General features: G+C 37.7%; 2 protein-coding genes across 2 annotated transcripts in view; both read left to right on the forward strand.

Annotated features, from left to right (window-relative positions):
- The window catches only part of LOC129754413 (1-acyl-sn-glycerol-3-phosphate acyltransferase alpha-like), a 22,892-nt gene extending 10,367 nt beyond the window's left edge, over positions 1–12,525 (forward strand). Inside the window, exons 2-3 of the mRNA XM_055750476.1 lie at positions 10,413–10,546; positions 10,767–12,525. Coding sequence (XP_055606451.1) covers positions 10,413–10,546; positions 10,767–11,428 — 796 coding nt within the window. The 3' untranslated portion in view covers positions 11,429–12,525. The remainder of the gene's footprint in view (positions 1–10,412; positions 10,547–10,766) is intronic.
- A 2,835-nt stretch (positions 12,526–15,360) lies between these two features.
- On the forward strand, positions 15,361–20,841 carry LOC129753928 (uncharacterized). Its single transcript, XM_055749779.1, has 2 exons — positions 15,361–18,979; positions 19,322–20,841. The coding sequence occupies exons 1-2, from the start codon at positions 15,361–15,363 to the stop codon at positions 20,839–20,841; spliced, it is 5,139 nt and encodes a 1,712-aa protein (XP_055605754.1).
- The last annotated feature ends 167 nt before the right edge of the window (positions 20,842–21,008 follow it).

Consider the following 21,008-nt stretch of genomic DNA (forward strand, 5'->3'; position numbering starts at 1 on the left):
AAGAGCAGCGTATCAAAATATTGCTCACGCATCGCGAAAATCAGAGCTACTCGTACGCAAAGCTGGCAAAATCGCTAAAAGTTGCCAAATCAACCGTTACAAATGTAATTAAAGTGGAAAACCGGAAGCCGCTGAGACGACAAAGAGAGTTGCCGGTAGTTTCAAGCGAAACCCTAACCTCTCTCTCCGAGATGCCGCAAATAAGCTGGGTGTATCGTCTACAACCGTGCATCGAGCCAAAAAACGAGCCGGACTGTCGACTTACAAGAAGGTAGCGACTCCAAATCGCGATGATAAGCAAAATACGACGGCCAAAGCGCGATCCCGGAGGCTGTACACGACGATACTGACGAAGTTGAACTACGTGGTAATGGACGACGAAACCTACGTCAAAGCCGACTACAAGCAGCTTCCGGGACAGGAGTTTTATACGGCAAAAGTAAAGGGAAAGGTAGCAGCTATTTTCAACCACAAGAAACTGTCAAAGTTTGCGAAGAAATATTTGGTTTGGCAAGCCATCTGTACCTGTGGCTTAAAAAGCAGCATTTTCATAGCTTCCGGGACTGTCAACCAAGAAATTTACGTGAAAGAGTGTTTGAATAAACGTCTGCAGCCTTTCCTGAAGAAACACGGTTGTTCCGTACTGTTTTGGCCGGATTTGGCATCTTGCCATTACGGTAAAAAGACCATGGAGTGGTACGCCGCCAACAACGTGCAGGTGGTTCCCAAGGACAAGAGCCCTCCCAACAAGCCAGAGCCCCGCCCAATTGAGAAATACTGGGCTATTGTCAAGCGGAACCTAAAAAGAGAAAAAAAATTCTAAGGGGCCGTTCAGATAACACCTGGACAACTTAGGGGGGGGGGGGGGGGGGGGCTGTCCACGCTTGTCCACGAAGGGGGAATAGGGGGTCAAAAATCTCTGTACAAAATCTGATGGCAGATTTGGAAAATAATTCGGATTTGGAAAAGCGGAAGGCTAACTGATTATTTTTCTTGAATTTTATACTAATTAAACCTGAAAGAGAAATTTAATTTGATTTTTTAAAAAAAGGATTTCACCGATTTACATGCGCTTTCCCTTGACCAAATTTTGACCGTATCACTCTTTAGTAGAAGTCTCCAAAGTAGAGTGCCAAATGCTGCTGCTGTTCGCATTTTATTAGTCTTATCTGCGGCGTAAGTCACCAAACGTTATCAAAACCTACAATATGGGGGGGAGGGAGGGGGGGGCGATAGAGATTAGTGTGCCTGCTAGGTATCGTTCTTCTCCCGGCCGGTTGTCAAGAGAACCAATTAAACGGCAATTGTTTGTTCTCGTGCTTCTTAGGGGACGGGATGCATTCCTCAGTGGTAAGGTGGGTTCGGCTAGTAGGGCTTTAGATTTAATTTAGGAGCTTGCTCATGCTCTGGACACGCTGATGTCCAAAATTGGGGGTATAAACTGGAATCGAAATCGTGGTGGCTGAAACCAATCCTGCTGCCAAAAGGCCAGAAGCCAATTTTCAGCCCATATGATTAACTCTAAAGGATCGCTCAACGACTCAAAAGTTTGTATGGCCTTCTGGCCAATGGCATAATGGTTGCACTCCGTGATTGATTCGAGATAATCAACATTGCACAATGAACCCAACGAAAGGTTGCTGGGAACAAGCAACACAATCTCACTGTACAATTTTGAAAATCTCCACCTACCAGATGCCTGCAAACAGTATCCAAATTGCGGAATCAATGCGAAAATGATAGCATAATGTGAATAATTTTCGGCAAAGCAGTCCAAATTTTACTTAACAAACGAGGTTTATTTTTACACCGACGTTTCGATATCGTATGATATCATCTTCAGGGATCAAAAATTCATCGTTGTTTCAGCTTTTGTAAAAGCGTACTGTATAGTCATAGTACCGTCGAAACAACATTTATACAAAACTCTACCGCATAAATTTACCCCTACAAAATTATATTTCTGTGAAACTAAAGTGACGAAGAAATCTAAACAGTACGCTTTTACAAAAGCTGAAACAACGATGAATTTTTAATCCCTGAAGATGATATCATACGATATCGAAACGTCGGTGTAAAAATAAACCTCGTTTGTTAAGTAAAATTTGGACTGCTTTGCCGAAAATTATTCACATTAAAATCATACAGTCGACATCTTCAAATCAACATGATAGCATAATTTTATATCGTGTTTATCCCGATGGTAAAATTAAGTTTCATTTAAGCATCAATAAGTCGCAATATGATGCCAAATAAAAACCTTATTTACATATGAATGTATGTCCATTAGACCGCTGCAAGCTTTTTATGTAATTTCAAAATCTTAAATTTTTACACCTCCCATAACTTTCTTTGCTTATTTTTGCTGCCAGAAACAGCAATAAAAATTTTGGAAGCGATCCATCCGATCCTGAATTAGCGCAACGAGTTTTAATTTTGTTCCAAAAAATATATCTTTGGATGAAAAATGTTCCTCGATTCTTGCAGTACATTTCATGTGAACAAAGCACACACCTAAATTGTACCCCACAAAAGATATTCAATGTTGTATAACATTTTTGTTTTTAAATTTTTTTTTTAATTTGATCGGTTTTGACAGCTTATTTGAGAGCTGTATAACAGTAGAATGGAAATAAAAAATCTCAAAAAACTACACAGCAAATTTTTTTTTGCTGGAAACCAGCAAAATTTTGCTGGAAACCAGGTTTTTGTTCCGCTGGCTTTCCAGCAAAATTTCCAGCAATTTAAATTGCTGGACAAAACAGCAAACGTTAATGCTGGTTTCCAGCAATTCAAATTGCTGGAAACCAGCTTTTTCTTCCAAAACAACCGGCCGTATTTAGTATCAAATTTATATTTCAATTCAAAATTAAATTGAGAATATTGGCTGTGCATATAATTAGCAATAAAAACAATTATTTGCTCCCATTTTTCAATAAGGGATTTATTTATTTCGAGAAACACAATTTTTTACAATTTTCTATCATCGGCTCTGGGGTGGCAGCTTTGTGCCAAAGTGTTGATCATCCGCCACCTGTGAAAAACATTTTTGATTAGTATCTTCTATGGAATATCTACCTGTCCAATAAAAACTTACCCTTGACTTGATGCCTGGTTGCTAGAATATAGAGGAAAATAAAAATAATTATATTAATCCGACCAAAATTCGTAGAATAGAGTCTCACCTTGCTCCAGCGTACGAAAACAAACAGACTCCAATTTGACAACTCGATTGCTGATTTTCCAGCAAACTAGATCAATTGCTGGAAAGTCCAGCAATTTGAAAACCGATAGCTGATTTAACAGCAAAAATGACAAGACTACAACCGAATGCTGAAAAATCCAGCAATTGGAAAACCGATTGCTGGTTTCCAGCAAAATTTTGGATTGATGAACGTTTCCAGCAATTTTTTTTGCTGGAAATCGAGGCAAAAATTTACTTTGTACTTCACATTGCCAGAGAAGTTATGGATAAATATAGCCTTTGCAAAAACATTTCATGCAATTATTAACAGGTCTAGTAAGCAAAGCCTGCCATTTTTGAATATTTTTCAATGGATTCAGATTTTTTATTTTTAAATGATTATAATTTTTTTATGAAATTCTAAGCTGCTTGTCGTGTTAGCAAAAAATGAAGCTTAAGAATAATCAAAATACGACTTCATTTCAAGCTTCTTTGAATTTTCTGGATGATTTAATGTGCAAAACTCTCTTCTTCCATACAAAATTAAAACGCGTTGCGCTAACTCATGAATCAACCAAATCATCTCAAATTTAACGCTGATGCTTGGTGACCCAAAAGGCATCGAAAAAACATATAGGAGCAAAAAGCCATTTTTTGCAGCAGTCTAATGTCCATGGGTGCACGGATTCACCGTAGTTTTTGCCTAAGTAGTCGATTTTTATGTTCGACAAATCTCCAATGCAGCGCAAACGCTATCCCGGACCCCATGGCTTCGTATGAACTGTTATGGAGTGAATGTATTGTGTTGATGTAAGTGTATTTTTGAAGAACGCGTCAATCTGGTGGGCTAGTTTTCACTTACAGGTATTCCGGCATTTGTGTATGTATATACGTGGTCAGCTGGCAACTGATTTAACATTCTTATTATATAGTCAGTTATAAGAAGAAACACATCTTACCTGTCGGCCACTTATGGGATTCGAACCCAAAAGTTTTCTTGTCGATACCTGGAATCGAACCCAGTACGCCTGGCATACCGAAACGAGACTCGCGCCAGCCTATCCGCTAGACCACATCGGCGCTATTTTGAACTTTGAATAGGTCGTATGAGCCACCTAACGTGTCTCGAGAAAATCGTTGTTAAGTTTTGTACAGGCCCGTGCGAAGGACCCGTCCATGGGGGGAGTTTTCGAAATTTAAAGTCAGCTAGGTATAATAACAATACCAAAAATATACATTCTTTTTTATTTAAAAAATCCGAGACTGATAAACGTTAGAAATCTTCAAAAAAAAATCACCAAACAGTCAACCATTTTCTTACTCATGTATGACTAGAAAAAATAATAAAATAAAGTTAAAGTTTTTTTTTCGATTATAGTTGTTTTACCATAATTATGGCATTCGCGACTTTATCAACGTCGCAGTTGGCGGATCTTTATTGAAGAATTTATCCGGTACAACTGTGCTCGGTGTTTACTCTTGGGCTCGAACTCGCGGACCTCGGCTCAAGAGGCAACAGACTTGCCAACTGAGCTATACACGCCATAATAAAATAAAGTAATACAATTCCAAATCGATTAGAATCAATATTTTAAATTATTGCGATTTCCGATATATTATTGATAAATTACTCAAAATAATGATCCTTATTCTAAACTAAAAATTTGCTTCAAAATAAATTTTAAGCAGTCTAGTTTTCAAAATTGAAATCAATATTTCAGAAACAGCAGGAAAAGATTGCGAATTTAAATTTCGAATAAAATCAGAATTTAATGCCTCGGACATAAGAATCAGTGCACAGAAATAGAGTATATAGAATATAACACCATATGTTAAAATAAATCAAAATCCAATTGTAAAATAAACTTCAGACTTCTGTTCATCATTGAAAGCTTAAACTGACTATGTACAGGTTGGATAATGGGTTTTCTTGAATTGTTCAATAAGAAACTGGTTGAAATATAAATAAGGAAATCCCAGTTTTGTTATAAATACTGAAAGCACGAAGCACGAGATGAACCTTGCCCATTAATCTTAGCTTTACAGCTGCTATTCCGAATCCATTTTACGAATTTTGCATAGATTGTTTAAAAAATTTGATTTGATAATGAAAAACAGTGAAACATTTTTAATTTTTGAGCACGAGTTTTGTAGTTTAAAATTTTAAGCTCTGAATATTTTGTCGTCGTCTTTTGGAATATTGAGTCCTAGGACAAATTAAGAAATTATGTTTTTCTTATTAAAAATTAAGATTTAAAGGCTTCCAAGGAAATTGTTTTTTCGGAACACAAAAATTCAAGGTTTAAAAACAAAGACAAAATTATTAAAAATATTACAAAAAATTTAAAAAGTCTGGCTTAAAAGAACCGGTTAAACTAAAAAAAAATTATGAATAAAATTCGGAGAATTTATTTAAAAATCAAAACAAAATATGAAAATGAAAAAGATTAGTTTTTTTTTTTAACAATTCAGAAGAAAGTTTTTCAATCAATACTTCTTGACATTTTAAAAACTTATGAAATGAATTTTATTGATCACTGAAGGAAATTGAAGCCTATGACTTCAAATATTTGGTAGATTTTAGTGTCCTGAACTCTCATCTTTTGTCAGATTCTGTCTGTCACCTCTAGATTTCGTGATATGATGTTTATGAGTTTTGAAATGAATTTGGGTTGAATTTTGAGTGTTGTGTGGCGCACGAATATATGAATAGCCACATTGTATATAGATTACGCACTGTGTTGAACGTCTCCCATTCGTACGAGGCACGAGAAGACTTGAGAGAGCTTGTGTGTGACTGCGGGAGACACGATTGTACCATCTTCGTGTTGTATATACACCGAAAGAATTCTTCACATGAACGCTACGTGAAAATGTACATAGATTTTTGCCACCATGAAAATCACGTGAAACCTACGTGAATTTCAGGTAGCAAACAGAGCTCGCGCAGCAAGCAGAGTTCACGTAATTTTCATATGAGTTGTATGTGAGTTCTATTTGAAGGGTATGTGAAAGTAACGCAGATCGAATGAGAATAGGGAGTTCTGTTACATGCATTTCACATAGTTTTTATAAAATATGAAACGTTAACGTAGTGAGTCTTTTCGGAACAAATAAATAAAAATGTTTTGATTTTGCAGACACATTTTATTGTTGGATTAATTAATATAACACTACATGCACTTATTTATAATTACACTACACTTCACTTCACTTGTTTTATTAACAATATCACAACGAAAATTCCATTTGAAGTCCCTTGTTAGCCGTTGCCTGTTCGTCCCAGCTGTCCGATTTCAAATTCTATTGAAAAAGCAAAAGATGTTAACAACAACCACACAAAACATTTTTAGAGTATTTACTTACAAAAAATCAGCTCCATCACCCGTAATTTCTCTAACTGCCAGCACCAACTGTTGATCGGAAGACATATTGAGTACTGGATTCTTTCACATAGATTTTACGTGAATAAGTTATTCAGAGCTACGTGAACATCACATAGAATGCACCAAATCCCTTTGTACTTGGCGGATCACTGGATTTTCACGTAGATCGAATGTGTCATTGTTTTGACAGCAAACGGGTATGTGAAGTTCACGTACGGATCAAATGAATTTGTATTAGCTTCTAAGTGATTCACGTAAGTCAAGCGAAAATTCACGTAATGAGCGCCTACGTGAAAATCCAGGTGAATCCAACGTTTGCTTTTCGGATGAGTGTAGATATCATCCGATGGGTTATGTCACGCACACTATATTCCGTCAGGCTCACGTACATGTATGGCAACGGTTCAATACCCATTCGCAAGCCAGCATTCGGCCGGCTAAGTTGACTAGTGCATAGCGCTCGGTCCTCGTGCTAAGGATGATTCCCTCGTAGCGATTTGAAGTTGCACAAGTGTATTCAACATTGATAACTGATAAACTAACAAATCTAGTCGAAATAAAAAAAACTGATCCTGAAGTTGTCTTGTATATAAAAATGGAGGCGATTTCTTTGTAACACCATCACGTATAAACGAACACGGTCGGAATGAAGTGAAATTTGGTAATTTGGTGTGTATAATATATTAAAAAATCTCAATTTTTAATAGAAGGGTGCCTCTCATACCAAATCAACTTAAAATGGGACACAAGTCGAATAATTTTGTTCATTTTTCATAAAAATTGATTCACGAGCATGAAGAAGATGAAATTAAAAATTTATAACGATTTTTTAACTTTAAAGGTAAAACGAGGTTAATCGGGTTAGCTAGTTTATTATAATTATTTTATTAATGCATAATATTTTGATGATTATACAGAAAAATAAGCTTAAAAATGCTACAGTTAAAAAAAAATGAAAACTACCATCGCTCGTATTACTAGTAGAAGTGTAGAAAGTTTGTTAAAAAGATTTCATTGCATTCAACAAATCTGTTAATTCCTTCAAAACGATATGATTTTTGCTTTAAAAGATATCTAAAATTCAATTACGTTAAACACTATTCAAAAAATCGTTAAAACTCCCATATTTAAAAAAATGGGGTAAAGAAAAAAATAGAAATTCTCAATAATTTTTTTCGCAGAAGTTTAAAGTACTTGCGGTCTTGAGGAAAATTGATAATTAGTCTAAAACCTTTATTTTAAAATTTAGAGATTTTTTTTCCAGAAAATGCAGAAATTCCTTAAAAGATATTTTTGGGCATTAAAGAATTAAGGGCACCCAAATTTATCATAATTAGTTCGTAAATTCTTTTCACCTTCGAAAAATGTGAATTTTGTGACCTTGTGTAATTTATCAAAAGTCAAAACCCTTTTGAATGTGAAGGAGAGCATTTCGAAGAACAAAAAATAATATTAAATTGAGTCTGAAATTTGTTTCATGAAAAACATTTCATGCATAAAATTTGTGTGCATAAAATTTGTGGGACCGAATGAATGGCAAAACCCTCTTCTGGAGACATTCTTCTTTGTAAACATTTCCATTCATTGTGACCCCAGTGATAAAAATCTTAGTCTTCTTACCACAACTACAGATCCCTTGCCAAATCATCAACTTACGAGAAAATTTATCTGCGAAAACAAACTTGAATTTGTTACCGGGTATTTGTCCAAAATCAATTTTGACGTAAGTTTCGTCGTCCATCAAAATGCATCCATTGTACTTGGTCAACACTTTCTCGTACAACTTCCTTGCTCTGGTTTTGGCAACCAGATTTTGTTTCAGCGTCCTGTTGGGGTATTTGCTTGCATGATACGACCGCAAACCTTCTCGCAAACAAATTCGTCGAGCTGTATAATGTAGTTCGTCTTGAACTTTTTCGCCAAATCACGCAAGGAGATTCCAGGATTATTGTGAACTGATCGAATTACCTTTGCTCGCAGCTTCCGGTCATATGTTAAACTTTTACGTCTGGTTTGTTTTGCTCGATCCACCATAAGGGCACTGACCATAGTAAGGGTTTCCCGGAAACGTTGCAGCACCGAATTTACAGTCGATTTTGGATATTTCAGGAATTTCGCGATCTTTACCCCTGACCACGTCGGTTTCTCTACGTGAGTGTGCAGAATTTTCTCTCGCCTTTCGCGTTCCATCGTCGATAACTTTTGACTGACCGCTTCAATCTTGATGAAATTTTCACCACTAAGTAAACAAACCATCCGGATCAAAACACTGTCAATAGATTCGCGATGTGACAACTAGGGGCGCTGCAGTTAATGAAAAGATGCGACCAGATTCTATGTGAAACAGACTTTATTGTAAAGACTGTAACATGAACTTTCAAACGCAATCAACAATAAAATCTTCGACTTGCTCCGTTTGAAGTTATAGTAGCTCAAAAAGAGTGATTCTTCAACCCTAGAAAGAACGAAAAACTGTTCTTCGTAGAACCACCCTAACCTTATGAAACAAAATGCCATAAAACTTTTTCTTCAAGAGATAAATGTTTGATGTCTTCGATGAAGTTTCATAAATTTTTATATTCTACAATATTGTAAAACACAATGTAGGGCTCTATCTAATCGCAGTTAGAAAATAATATCCATATCTCAGAAACTTTAAGAGCCACCCTAAAATTATTTCATTCTACTTGACCGCCTTTTAGTTGTTGTATGCAATGCATCAAGCTTAAGGGAAAGAAGCAAACAATTGTTTCCCGCTAAATTTCATTTCTGGACCACTGTGCATTGAGGAGAGTTAAAAAAAACATAGTTTTTACATTAAGGATGTAAGGGTAACAGTATTCCAACTTTCCAAAATTAGGTGAGAATTCATCTTACGTAATTCGATGAATAAGCATTTCCATTTTCAATTTTTATAATCAATGTTTAAAATATTAGAACTTTTAAAATGGTAAATAATGGTTGTTAACTAATAGATTTTCAATCTTATCAAAATATGAAGGCAAATAAAGAATTCCAATATAACTTTAAAATGAACTGAAATTGAAAAATCTAAACTCATGGTCAAAGAAGAACAATCTGCCATGATAAGAAAAGAAAACTTCAAAAAAAGTCAAACGAGTTATTTCGATTTATATGTTACACCATGAGGAATCGATGATTATTTATATTCAACTATGTTTTGTCCATGAAACATTTTCAAAATACTTAAAAGTTTAATAAGTTATTCATAAAATTTTGAGTTTTCTGAAAATTGAGAGTAAAAAAATGCTAAAGTACAAAACGTAAAATAGAATCGCTTTCTTTTTAAACTGTGAACGTGTAATGAAGCTAAATGTTACATAGGCAATTTTTGGTGAGTTTTCCTGATCTTTAAAAAGCCACTTGCGATCGAACGTAATACATAATTACAAAATAGCTAAAACCAAAGAATTAACCCGATGAAATTTTTTTTTAAAACCTTACCACCACTTTAAATGTGTATCTTGTTAGAACATTATTGAACGTTATAAGTGGTGAAATAGTGTGGTTTATTCTACGAATTAAGGTGACGTGACTCACTAAATTTCACATTGAAGTTCTAGCACAAGCTTTTCAGTCAAACATGGAAGTTCGGGTGAGCTTGCGAAATCCATACAAGTAAGTTTTTTTTCCTGATTCTCTCATCAGTGTCAGAAAAACGAGGTGGAACTTGGCAATCCACGTCACTCGAATCGCAAAATTTTACCCATTGTACATTTTTAAGATAATAAGGATATTTAATAATACAGGTGAATAAATCCTAAATCACATTTGTTAAATTATAATTAAAACACGTTTACTTTTCTTTCCGTATGTTTCAGATGGGCTGGAACTGTATGTCGTCCAATTTCAGCCGTCCTCGGGCTCAAATGGGAACTTCGCGGGGCAGACATCCTGTCTCGAGATGAAGCCTACATCATCGTTGCCAACCATCAGAGCTCGCTCGACATTCTCGGTAAGTCCATGCAGCGTAATGTGTTAGGTATTATCATGTTTAATTGTGCAATAGATTGAAAAGAGTGGCTCCAGAGAGTATTTTTCAAGAACGATTCAAGATTCCTTTTGTACTGGATTATTTTTATTTCTAAACAGCTCATGTGCAGCGTTCACTCTCTGGAGCCACTTTTTGTATACAGAATCAAAGAACCTAGTGTTGATTCCATTTTCTCTTCCAGGTATGTTTGACTTCTGGCACGTGATGAACAAATGCACGGTCATAGCAAAGAAGGAGCTGCTTTACACCGGCCCCTTCGGATTGGCATCCTGGCTGTGCGGATTGATCTTTATTGATAGGAAGAATGCCGAAAGGGCTCACGCTTCTATGAACGATTGCACCGACATGCTGAAGGAGAAACGCATTAAGCTGTGGGTATTCCCGGAAGGAACGCGTCGAAATACTAATGAAATCCACCCGTTCAAGAAGGGTGCATTCCACGTGGCAGTTCGGGCCCAGATTCCGATCATGCCAGTTGTGTATAGCTCGTACGGATCATTCCTGGACGACAAAGCAAAGATACTGAACAACGGCCATGTGATTGTGACCACACTGGAACCTATCGAAACCAAAGGCCTAACCTGTGACGATATTCCGGACCTGATGGACCGGGTTCGAAATGTCATGATCGAAACCTTCAAGGCCACCACCAAGGAAGTGGAAAATAAGTACTCCGTCAACGGTAACGGTGCCAACAACGGGTTGAACGCATCTAAATCGCGGCTGCGATGCATCGATGATCTCATTAAGCCAAAGTTACCCCAAACCATTAAGAGCAGCAGCAACAACGTCAAATCGGCAACAACTGCAGACGGACAAGAAATCCACCGACGGAAGGAGTAATGTCCACTGCTAACGAACGTGACAATTCTAGATAATGCAACTGGTGTGTGATAAAAGTGTGTATTTTGATCGAAATGTTTGTTCCCGCTGAAAAAGGGAACAGAGCTTCGAACTAGAGGTTGGATATGGTACTGAAATTGTCCGTTGAGGATCAACAGACAAATGACGATAGACAGTAACATTTTTTAGATGGATTGATCTGATGCAAGCGCACCAGATAGCTTTTGTTAACTTTTTTCTTATTTATTTTTACATAAAAAACTGTTTTATCGTTTAATTTAACGTTGTAAAGTACTGCAAACCCATAGTTCGATATTTATTATCAATCATAATCGCAAAGCAACAACAGTCAATCAATGTTTTAGTTATCGTTAACAAATACTGCCTTATTTATTTTGAATCCAAATTATTGGTCTAGAATGAACCAAAACAAAACCAAATCAAATTGTTGATTTGTACGATTTTAATGTGACATGATCACTTAAAATCAACCTATAACGGACACATGGAAATGCGAAGCTTGCATTTAAAAAAAAAACAGTTTCAATTCTATTTCAATTTGAAATTATGTGTATTTTCAACAACAATTAACAAACATTATTTATGAGAACATACACAAAATGCAAATCAGAGTAGCAAATAGTCAAGAAGTTTGAAGTTGAAAATTTTCTTTTAAAGTTTGTGGCGCAATAAATATTTAAAAAAAATAACAAAAGTAAAATTCCAATCATATACACACATACTTAATTCCGTATTCATATGTTATTCTGATGCCTCACGACCTATGGCCAATTCACACAACTACCGGCAGGTTTAGGGTTAAATCTCAACTCTCGTCGTCAGTATTTAAAGAAGGGAAAAATGGTAGTTGATTTCGAAACCGATGCAAAAAAGTCAACTATTTTAAAGAGAAAGGAGGTTATGAAAGTGAACCATTGTAAGATACCTATATTCACCAATGTATTTATTAGTTTTGTAAAGCAGTCGATGATCACTTTGCGTGAACTTCTTGTTAATTTTTATTGTCATCTATCGGAGAAATGATTGGATTCCCGTACAAATATCTCCCACAGTTCGAATTATCGAAATAGACATTCCTAAGAAGAATCCCGTTATTTGGTAACTTGTTTCGCGTTGTGATGTATCACTTACCCTTACTTAACTTTACATACTTAACACTAAACATACCGGCACTCTGTATATACCTATTTATACCGCCGGGGGTCAAATGACCCCTAACACCTTTTCCGCTAAAACTCTCTTGTTTCTTAACCGATTTTTACAAAATTTATATTTTTGGAAAGCTTGTAACGTGACTCAAATATAGTTTTCAGACAACATTGAGCTACAAACATCGATTTTAAAGTTGTTCGAAGTCAAAGAAAAAAAGTCCGAAAAACATGCTTCGGGGAAAAGTCTGTAAGTCTGTTAATAAGTGCTCGAAGAAAAATTCACTTAGTGCCTGAAAAAGCTGAAGTTAAAAGCTATATGTTGCGCATGTGGAATTTTTTTTAATTTTTTATGACCATGGCCAACAAAAGTGTAGAAAAGTGGTGTAAAAACGTACTTTTTAAAGAATCAACCGCGAAAACTGTCCTAGTCATAGTAGAAATGTTTTGAAAAGTGAATTGGTAAGTTGACGTAATTTGTGACATTTTGGCATCTTTAGATTTATAAAACACGAAAAACAGAATTCTTGACGGTTGTTTAAAGGAAGCTATTTTTAGGAAGTTTTATTAATCTGCATTTTCTGAGACTATTCTTTCACCTAAATTTTGCTTTGCATTGGATTTTGAGTATATTAACGCAAGATTTGGGCAATAAAACTATATGCACAAGAAAGGTCATTTCATACCGGTTCTAGTGATGAAATTATATTAGCGGTGCAATGCTTTAGAAAATTATGATAAATATTTTTCTGAAAGTAAAACCAGAATATTTGCGCTAATGCTTGTTGGTTTTTTTCGTTTCCTTTCACCCGTCTTCGTGAACGGGGCTTTGAGATATTGCCACCCACTGCGCCCGTCTGCCAAGCAAGAACTTGTGCTGACTTTTAAAAATTCAGAAGCTACTTGCCTATTTTATTTATCATATTTTTGCTAATCACCGTATTGACAATGTAATTACATCACTAGAACCGGTATAAAACAGCCTTACTTGTGCATATAGTTTTATTACTCAAATCTTGCGTTAACATAATAAAAATCCAGTGCAAAGCGGAACGTAAGTGGAGGAATAATCTCAGAAAATCAAAATTGATAAAAATGTCTAAAAACAGCTACATTTGAATAGCCGTCAAATATTCTGTGTTTCATTTTTTGTAAATCTAAAGATGCCAAAATGTCACAAATTACGTCAACTTTCCAATTCACTTTTCAAAAAAAAATTTATTGTTACTGGAACGGCTTTGGTAGTTGATTTATTAAAAAGTACAGTTTTTACACCACTTTTTAACATTTTTTGGGGCCATGATCTTAAAAAATTTTTATTTTTTTTCATACATATGCAACATATAGCTTTTAACTTCAGCTTTTTCAGGCACTAAGTGAATTTTTCTTCGAGCACTTATCAACAGACTTACAGTCTTTTCCCCGAAGCATGTTTTTTCGGACTTTTTTTTCTTAGACTTCGAATAACATTAAAATCGATGTTTGTAGCTCAATGTTGTCTGAAAACTATATTTGAGTCACGTTACAAGCTTTCCAAAAATATAAATTTTGTTAAAATCGGTTAAGAAACAAGTGAGTTTTAGCGGAAAAGGTGTTAGGGGTCATTTGACCACCGGCGGTATAAATAGGTATACCACATACGTATTTCGAAACCTTCAAACTTGAAAAAAAAATATTTTTATGAAAAAATACGTGCATTTTGAAAATAAAAATAGTCATGAAGAAAAATTTGTGAAAAAACCATTTTTAAAGGAGTTACAGTCATTTGAAGTTCAAAAAATGTCATTTGACCCCCTCCGATACAAATAGTGTTAATAATCCCGCGTCGATTCCCCGGCGCATAGGCCTCCACCGTTGACGATTCGAAGCCAACGTCTTCTGTTACCACAGTTTACTCAACCGGTGGACGGCAGAGTAAAAAGAGCAACAGGGCATATAGTCGTAGTTACTGGGAAAACATTTTGGGCGGAAGTATACTTCGGGTATATAGAAGAACGGTATTATCATCGCGGTTTTATCCAGAAGTAATTTGAAAAGTTCATGTAAAATCTCTTATTTCTATTAAAATTTCCGAAAAAAACGTTGTTGATAAAGATAATCAAAGTAAGCAGAAGTAGATTGAAGGATACTGCTTGTGGAATCGACCTATGTGGTAATAAACATTGATATCATATCATACTAGGTAAAATTTGCAAACAAACATAAATTAACATATTAAAATAAGAAATATGAATCTGATTTAGGTCAGAAAATCAGCAGTAGAAGGGCAAATCAATTCGTCGCGCCGCCTACTAAGTGGTTTGAAGCCTATGCAGTACAATCGTGAGTAGCAATTCTGTAAAAATAGATCAGTGAGGTTAGGATTTCATTCTACTTGTAGCTTGCAATCGAATGTGTTTGGAAGAGCTCGTATTATTAGTGGCTCTCAAGCAATTTACCCTATCTTACGTGAGTATGGATTAAAATCAAAGTAGGAGACGAATATTGACTGCTAAAATAAGTATTTAATTTAAAAACTAGAATAACAACAACGAGCAAAACCTTCTTAAACCAACGGTCGGTCTGGTGAGGCGTTAAGTTCAAAATCAGAGGCAAAAAATAAGTACTAGCGAATTGTAAGTACAATTAGTAAAATGAAACCAATTGTAAACTCATTTGTAACTTAAAATATATAATTTCAGTTTGAGCTGCTATACTGCTACGAAAACCCTAGTACTTAGTCCATTCCGATCCCCAACAAACTCAAAAATTCGCTAACGGATCATGGCTACAGTATCGGACTCGGATCAATCGTTGGATTTAACCCTCACCCCATGCGCCCTCTGCAATCAAGTTTCAGAAGAAAATGAAGGTATGGTTCACTGTGATTTTTGTAAAGGCTGGTTCCACTACCGTTGCGTCGGAGTGTCTGACGATGTCAAGAAGGAAAAGATGTGGTTCTGTAGCGCGGTAGCGTGTCAACAAGCATATTCGGAGTACCTGAAAAAACAAGAAGTTGCAGCGAAAAGGAAGAAAGCGAAAAAGGATGATGTATCAGCTAAATCGGACAGCATCGCTCACACACTTGAAAATCGGATGAAGGAACTTGAACGACAAGAAAAGGCTAAGGATGATGAGCTGGAAATAGAAACAGCTTTGCGGGTGCGAAAATTAGCTCTGCAAAAGGCTCGTCGTATGAAGCAGCTTGCAATCGAAAATGATTTAAGGAAAATGGAATTGGAGCAGGAAGAAGAACTAAACGCCAAGGCCCTGAAAGAAAAAGAAGATCATTTAGCTAAATTGGAAGAAATGCGCGCATCATTTTCGTCGAAACTCACTGTAGTTCAAGGTAAAATTGATAAAATGAATGATAGTTTGCACGAAACTAAGGATGGAATGAAACCAAAAGCGCAGAAACTAAAGCTTGAGAAAAAACCCAAGGCGCGTGCAAAATTTGATCAACAAAATAGCGATACTGAATGGACCTCATCCGGTGATTCTAAATGTACGGATTCTTTAAGTGAGAGCAGCGATACTGACATTTCTACCGAAATCGAAAAGGAGCCGAAAAACATTAGGAATGACAAATCCAACGGGCTGGGGCCCCAACCCTCTCAGGCACAATTGATGGCCAGGAGTGGAATAAGTCGGAAGTTACCTGTATTCACAGGAAAAGCGGAAGATTGGCCGCTGTTTATAAGCAGTTTTAATTCATCTACCATAGCTTGCGGCTACACTGAGGTTGAAAATTTGGTGCGTTTGCAAGAAAGCATACAAGGAGACGCGCTCGAAAATGTTCGTGGTCAACTTTTATTCCCCAAGTCAGTCCCAAAGGCGATTAGAAAGCTGCGTCAACTGTACGGGCGTCCAGAACAGCTTCTTCGGTACTATTTAGATAAAGTTCGGCAATTGGAATCTCCTAAGGCTGACAAATTACACACCTATATTCCCTTTGGTAATACCGTTGAGCAATTATGTGAGCACTTGGAAGCCGCAGAATTGAAAGAGCATTTGTTGAATCCGATTCTTATTCAAGACCTTGTCGACAAGCTTCCTGCCTGTGACAAACGAGAGTGGGTGCGTTATAAAAAACGTAAACAAAGCGCAGACCTACGCGTTTTCAGTAAATTCCTGTCCCGAATTGTAGGCGAAGCATGCGAAGCCAGTGTTTCATTTAATTCCAAATCCGATTCTAAGGTTTTCGGTAACGCGAGGAATAAGGAGAAAGTATTTAGTCATGATGTAGCTCAAGAAGAGGAACCTTGTGAATTGCCAACTCGTGATCTACCAGCGCGCGATCAGTCCACTTCCAACCTGAAGCCGTGTAAAGTATGCAAAAGCTCAAATCACCGTCTTCGTGATTGTCAAGAGTTTAAAGAAATGAGTGTTTTACAACGATTGGAATTGGTTGAAAAGTGGAAACTATGTCATATATGCCTGAACGATCACGGAAAATCATGGTGCAGATTCAAGATCAGATGTGACATTGGAGACTGTCAAGAACGACACAATCCGCTGTTACATAAATCAATTCGTAGAGTCGTCATGAATACACACTTCCGTTCAAACTCTTCAATTCTATTCCGCATCATTCCGGTCATTTTACACTATGGTCGAACAACCATAAAAACAACAGCCTTTCTAGACGATGGATCGTCTGCAACACTGGTCGAGCAGTCATTAGCTGACGAGCTAGGAGTTGTCGGTCAAAAGGAACCTCTAACCATTACTTGGACAGCTGATGTGTCACGCGTTGAAGAAAATTCGATGCGAATGAATCTCAAAATATCGTCTTGTGATGATAATGAGCTTTGGTGTTTAAATGGTACCCGCACGGTGAATGAGTTGAAACTTCCAAAACAATCCATGTGCTTTGAGGATCTAATTGAAAAACATGCCCATCTCCGTGGTTTACCCATTCAATCCTACAGCGGAACCCGTCCAGGTTTGCTCATAGGTCTCAATAATTTGCATCTAATGGCTCCACTGGAAACGAAAATGGGTGACATAGGAGATCCTATCGCAGTTCGATCTAAACTTGGTTGGGCAATTTATGGTCCGGTTGGTAGGCAACATTCTCATAATGATTCCGAATTTTTTGGCGTTCATGTGGAAGTGAGCAACGAAGAGCTGCATGACCTCATAAAGTTACAATACACCCTAGAGGAAGCTACTGTGTCGGTTGTGCGAGAATCTCCAGAGGATGTACGAGCTAGACAAATTCTCGAGAAAACCACTATTCGAGTTGGCGACAGGTTTGAAACGGGCCTTTTGTGGAATACTGACGACCCGAAATTCCCCGACAACTATCATATGGCGGCACGACGAGCTAAACAGTTGGAACATAGGCTGCTAAAAACTCCTGAACTGTTCGAAAATGTATGTCAGCAGATAAAAGATTATCAGGAAAAGGACTACGCTTATGAAGCTTCATCAGAGGAATTAGTTTCATCATCACCGAACAAATCCTGGTATCTTCCGCTAAACGTGGTCCTGAACCCTAAGAAACCAGGGAAAGTGCGTCTTGTGTGGGACGCAGCTGCCACCGTATCCGGAGTATCTTTAAACTCACAATTACTCAAAGGCCCAGACATGTTGGTGTCATTACCAGCAGTCATAAACAGATTTAGAGAACGTCGAATCGCGTTTGGTGCGGACATACGCGAGATGTACCACCAACTACAAATTCGGAAGGAAGACCGACAGGCCCAGCGTTTCCTGTTTCGAAACGATCAGAACGAAAGATTCAAAACTTTTGTCATGGACGTCGCGACTTTTGGCTCTACTTGCTCGCCCTGTTCAGCCCAGTTTGTGAAAAATCGCAATGCTGAAGAGTTTGTCAAACAGTACCCCGAAGCGGTGGCAGCCATAATTGGTAATCACTACGTGGATGACTACTATGACAGTACTGATACGGAAGATCAGGCAGTAGATCGAGCATTGCAAGTAAAGTACATCCATTCAAAGGGAGGATTCGAACTGCGAAACTGGGTGTCAAACGCCTACGAAGTTCTTAAACGCGTGGGAGAACCAAAAGCCGAGCAGATCGTCCATTTCAACCAAGATAAAGTTTCTGATACTGAACGTGTGTTAGGAATTATATGGGATCCAGAAGAGGATGTTTTCTCCTTTTCCACTGATCATCGTGAAGACATCAAAGAGTATCTGGAGAACTTTAAAAAACCAACAAAACGAGTAGTATTGAGTTGTGTGATGGGGTTCTTTGATCCGTTAGGACTTCTGGCGCCATTTACCGTACATGGCAAAACGCTGATCCAGGACCTTTGGCGCAGTGGATGCGACTGGGATGAGGAATTGAACAGTGAATGTTTGGGTACTTGGAAGCGATGGATTGATCTTCTTCCCCTGGTAAGAACTATACGCATTCCCAGATGTTACCTTGGTAAGATTCATTCAAAAGATGTCACGTCATTGGATCTTCACATATTTACTGACGCTAGCGAAAGCGCATATGGATGTGTTGCGTATTTCAGGGTTGCATGGGCAGAAGGAAACAAATGTACTCTTGTTATGGCAAAATCAAAAGTTGCGCCGTTGAAGCAACAGTCGATACCTCGTTTGGAATTGATGGCAGCGGTACTTGGAGCAAAAATGTGTCAGATAATAAAACAAAACCACAGTTTGAACATTCATAAATGCTATTTTTAGACAGATTCACAAACTACTCTGAGTTGGATACGATCTGACCAACATAAATTCAAATCATTCGTTGCATTCCGAATAGGCGAAATTCAAGAATCGACCAATATTTCTGCTTGGCACTGGGTACCCAGTAAACAAAACATAGCGGATGCCCTGACAAAGTGGGGCCAAGGACCTCCACTTGATTCGAACAGCGCCTGGTTTAACGGTCCGGAATTTCTCTACGAACCCGCTGATCAGTGGCCGAAACAAGAATGTTCGACGGATATTGTGGAAGATGAATTGAAATCCGTTTATATGTTAGTACACGAAGCATGTTCATCGAAGAAGGTGGTGATTGTTGATGACATATCAAGGTGGAAACACATACTTCGCATTACAGCTACAGTTTATCGATTTATATCTAACATCAGAAGAAAGAGAGAAGGTCGACCTATATTGGTTACTAAAGCAACCGAAAATCAAGCAAAATTGATTAAAGCCAAACTAGAATCAAAACAGTGTCCGTTGCAAAGAGAAGAATTGATCAAGGCAGAAACAATCCCTTGGCAACAAGCTCAATACGAGGCATTTCCAGATGAAGTTCGAATACTAAAAAATAATTCTAAACGAAAGGAAAACGAGTCCCTACAGCAACTGGAAAAGTTCAGCGTGTTGTATAGATTGACTCCAATGATCGATGACAACGGTGTCGTGCGAATGGGAGGTAGAATGGAACAAGCCGAGCACATTCCCTTTGACACCAAGTTTCCTATTATATTACCTAAAGACAACGTTATAACCACTAGATTGTTACAGTTTGTCCACGAGCAGTGTGGACACGGGAATAAAGAAACTGTTTACAACGAAGTCTGCCAAAAATTTTGGATTCCCAAGTTGCGAGTGGCCATTCAACATATCATGCGCGAATGTATGTGGTGCAAAGTCTACAGATGCAAACCTGAAATACCTCGAATGGCCCCACTTCCGGTCCAACGACTCTCAGCAAAGCTTGGTCCCTTTAGTTCAGTGGGGATCGATCATCTTGGTCCTTTGGAAGTTACTGTTGGCCGACGCAAAGAAAAAAGATGGGTTGCAGTATTCACCTGTTTGGCGGTGCGAGCAGTACATATGGAGATCATCTACAGTTTATCGACCCAATCATGTTTAATGGCTATTCGACGATTCATCAGCAAGCGTGGAACACCCGAAGAGATATTTTCGGATAATGGTACCAACTTTTTGGGAAGCTGGAATCAGATGCTGAAGGTGATCGATTACGAATGTGCTGAGAAAGTGACCAGTCCTAAAACAAAATGGCATTTCATACCACCGGGCACCCCTCATATGGGGGGATCGTGGGAGAGGATGGTCCGGTCGGTGAAGGAAGCTCTGAAGGCGTTTAGTGATGGACGAAAGTTGACGGACGAAATCTTAATTACAGCGCTATCGGAGGCAGAAGATCTGATCAACTTTCGACCCCTCACATACAAATCTCAGGAAACAACGGGCTCGGAAGCGCTCACTCCCAATCATTTTCTTCGTGTTGTGAAACCTATCGATATGGAAGGAGACGAAGTTGAGGTGGCAGATGCTTTACGAGACATCTACAAGAGATGGTAGATGGCAGAGATGGTACAAAGAGTATCTACCGACTATCAACAAAAGAACCAAATGGTTTGAAGAACGTCGAACACTGAAGAAGGACGATTTGGTGTTTATAGTCAACGGAAAGAATAAAAAGCACTGGATCCGAGGAATAGTAGAGGAAATTTTCACGGCTCCAGATG

The sequence above is a fragment of the Uranotaenia lowii genome, chromosome 3 (assembly GCF_029784155.1).
Source record: "Uranotaenia lowii strain MFRU-FL chromosome 3, ASM2978415v1, whole genome shotgun sequence".
NCBI classification, from domain to species: Eukaryota; Metazoa; Arthropoda; class Insecta; order Diptera; family Culicidae; genus Uranotaenia; species Uranotaenia lowii.

Coding starts and splice junctions, on each gene's coding strand:
- LOC129753928 (XM_055749779.1), top strand. CDS start 15,361: ATGGCTACAGTATCGGACTCGGATCAATCGTTGGATTTAACCCTCACC. Junction 18,980..19,321: donor CATTCCCAGATGTTACCTTG/GTAAGATTCATT, acceptor CATTCCGAATAG/GCGAAATTCAAGAATCGACC.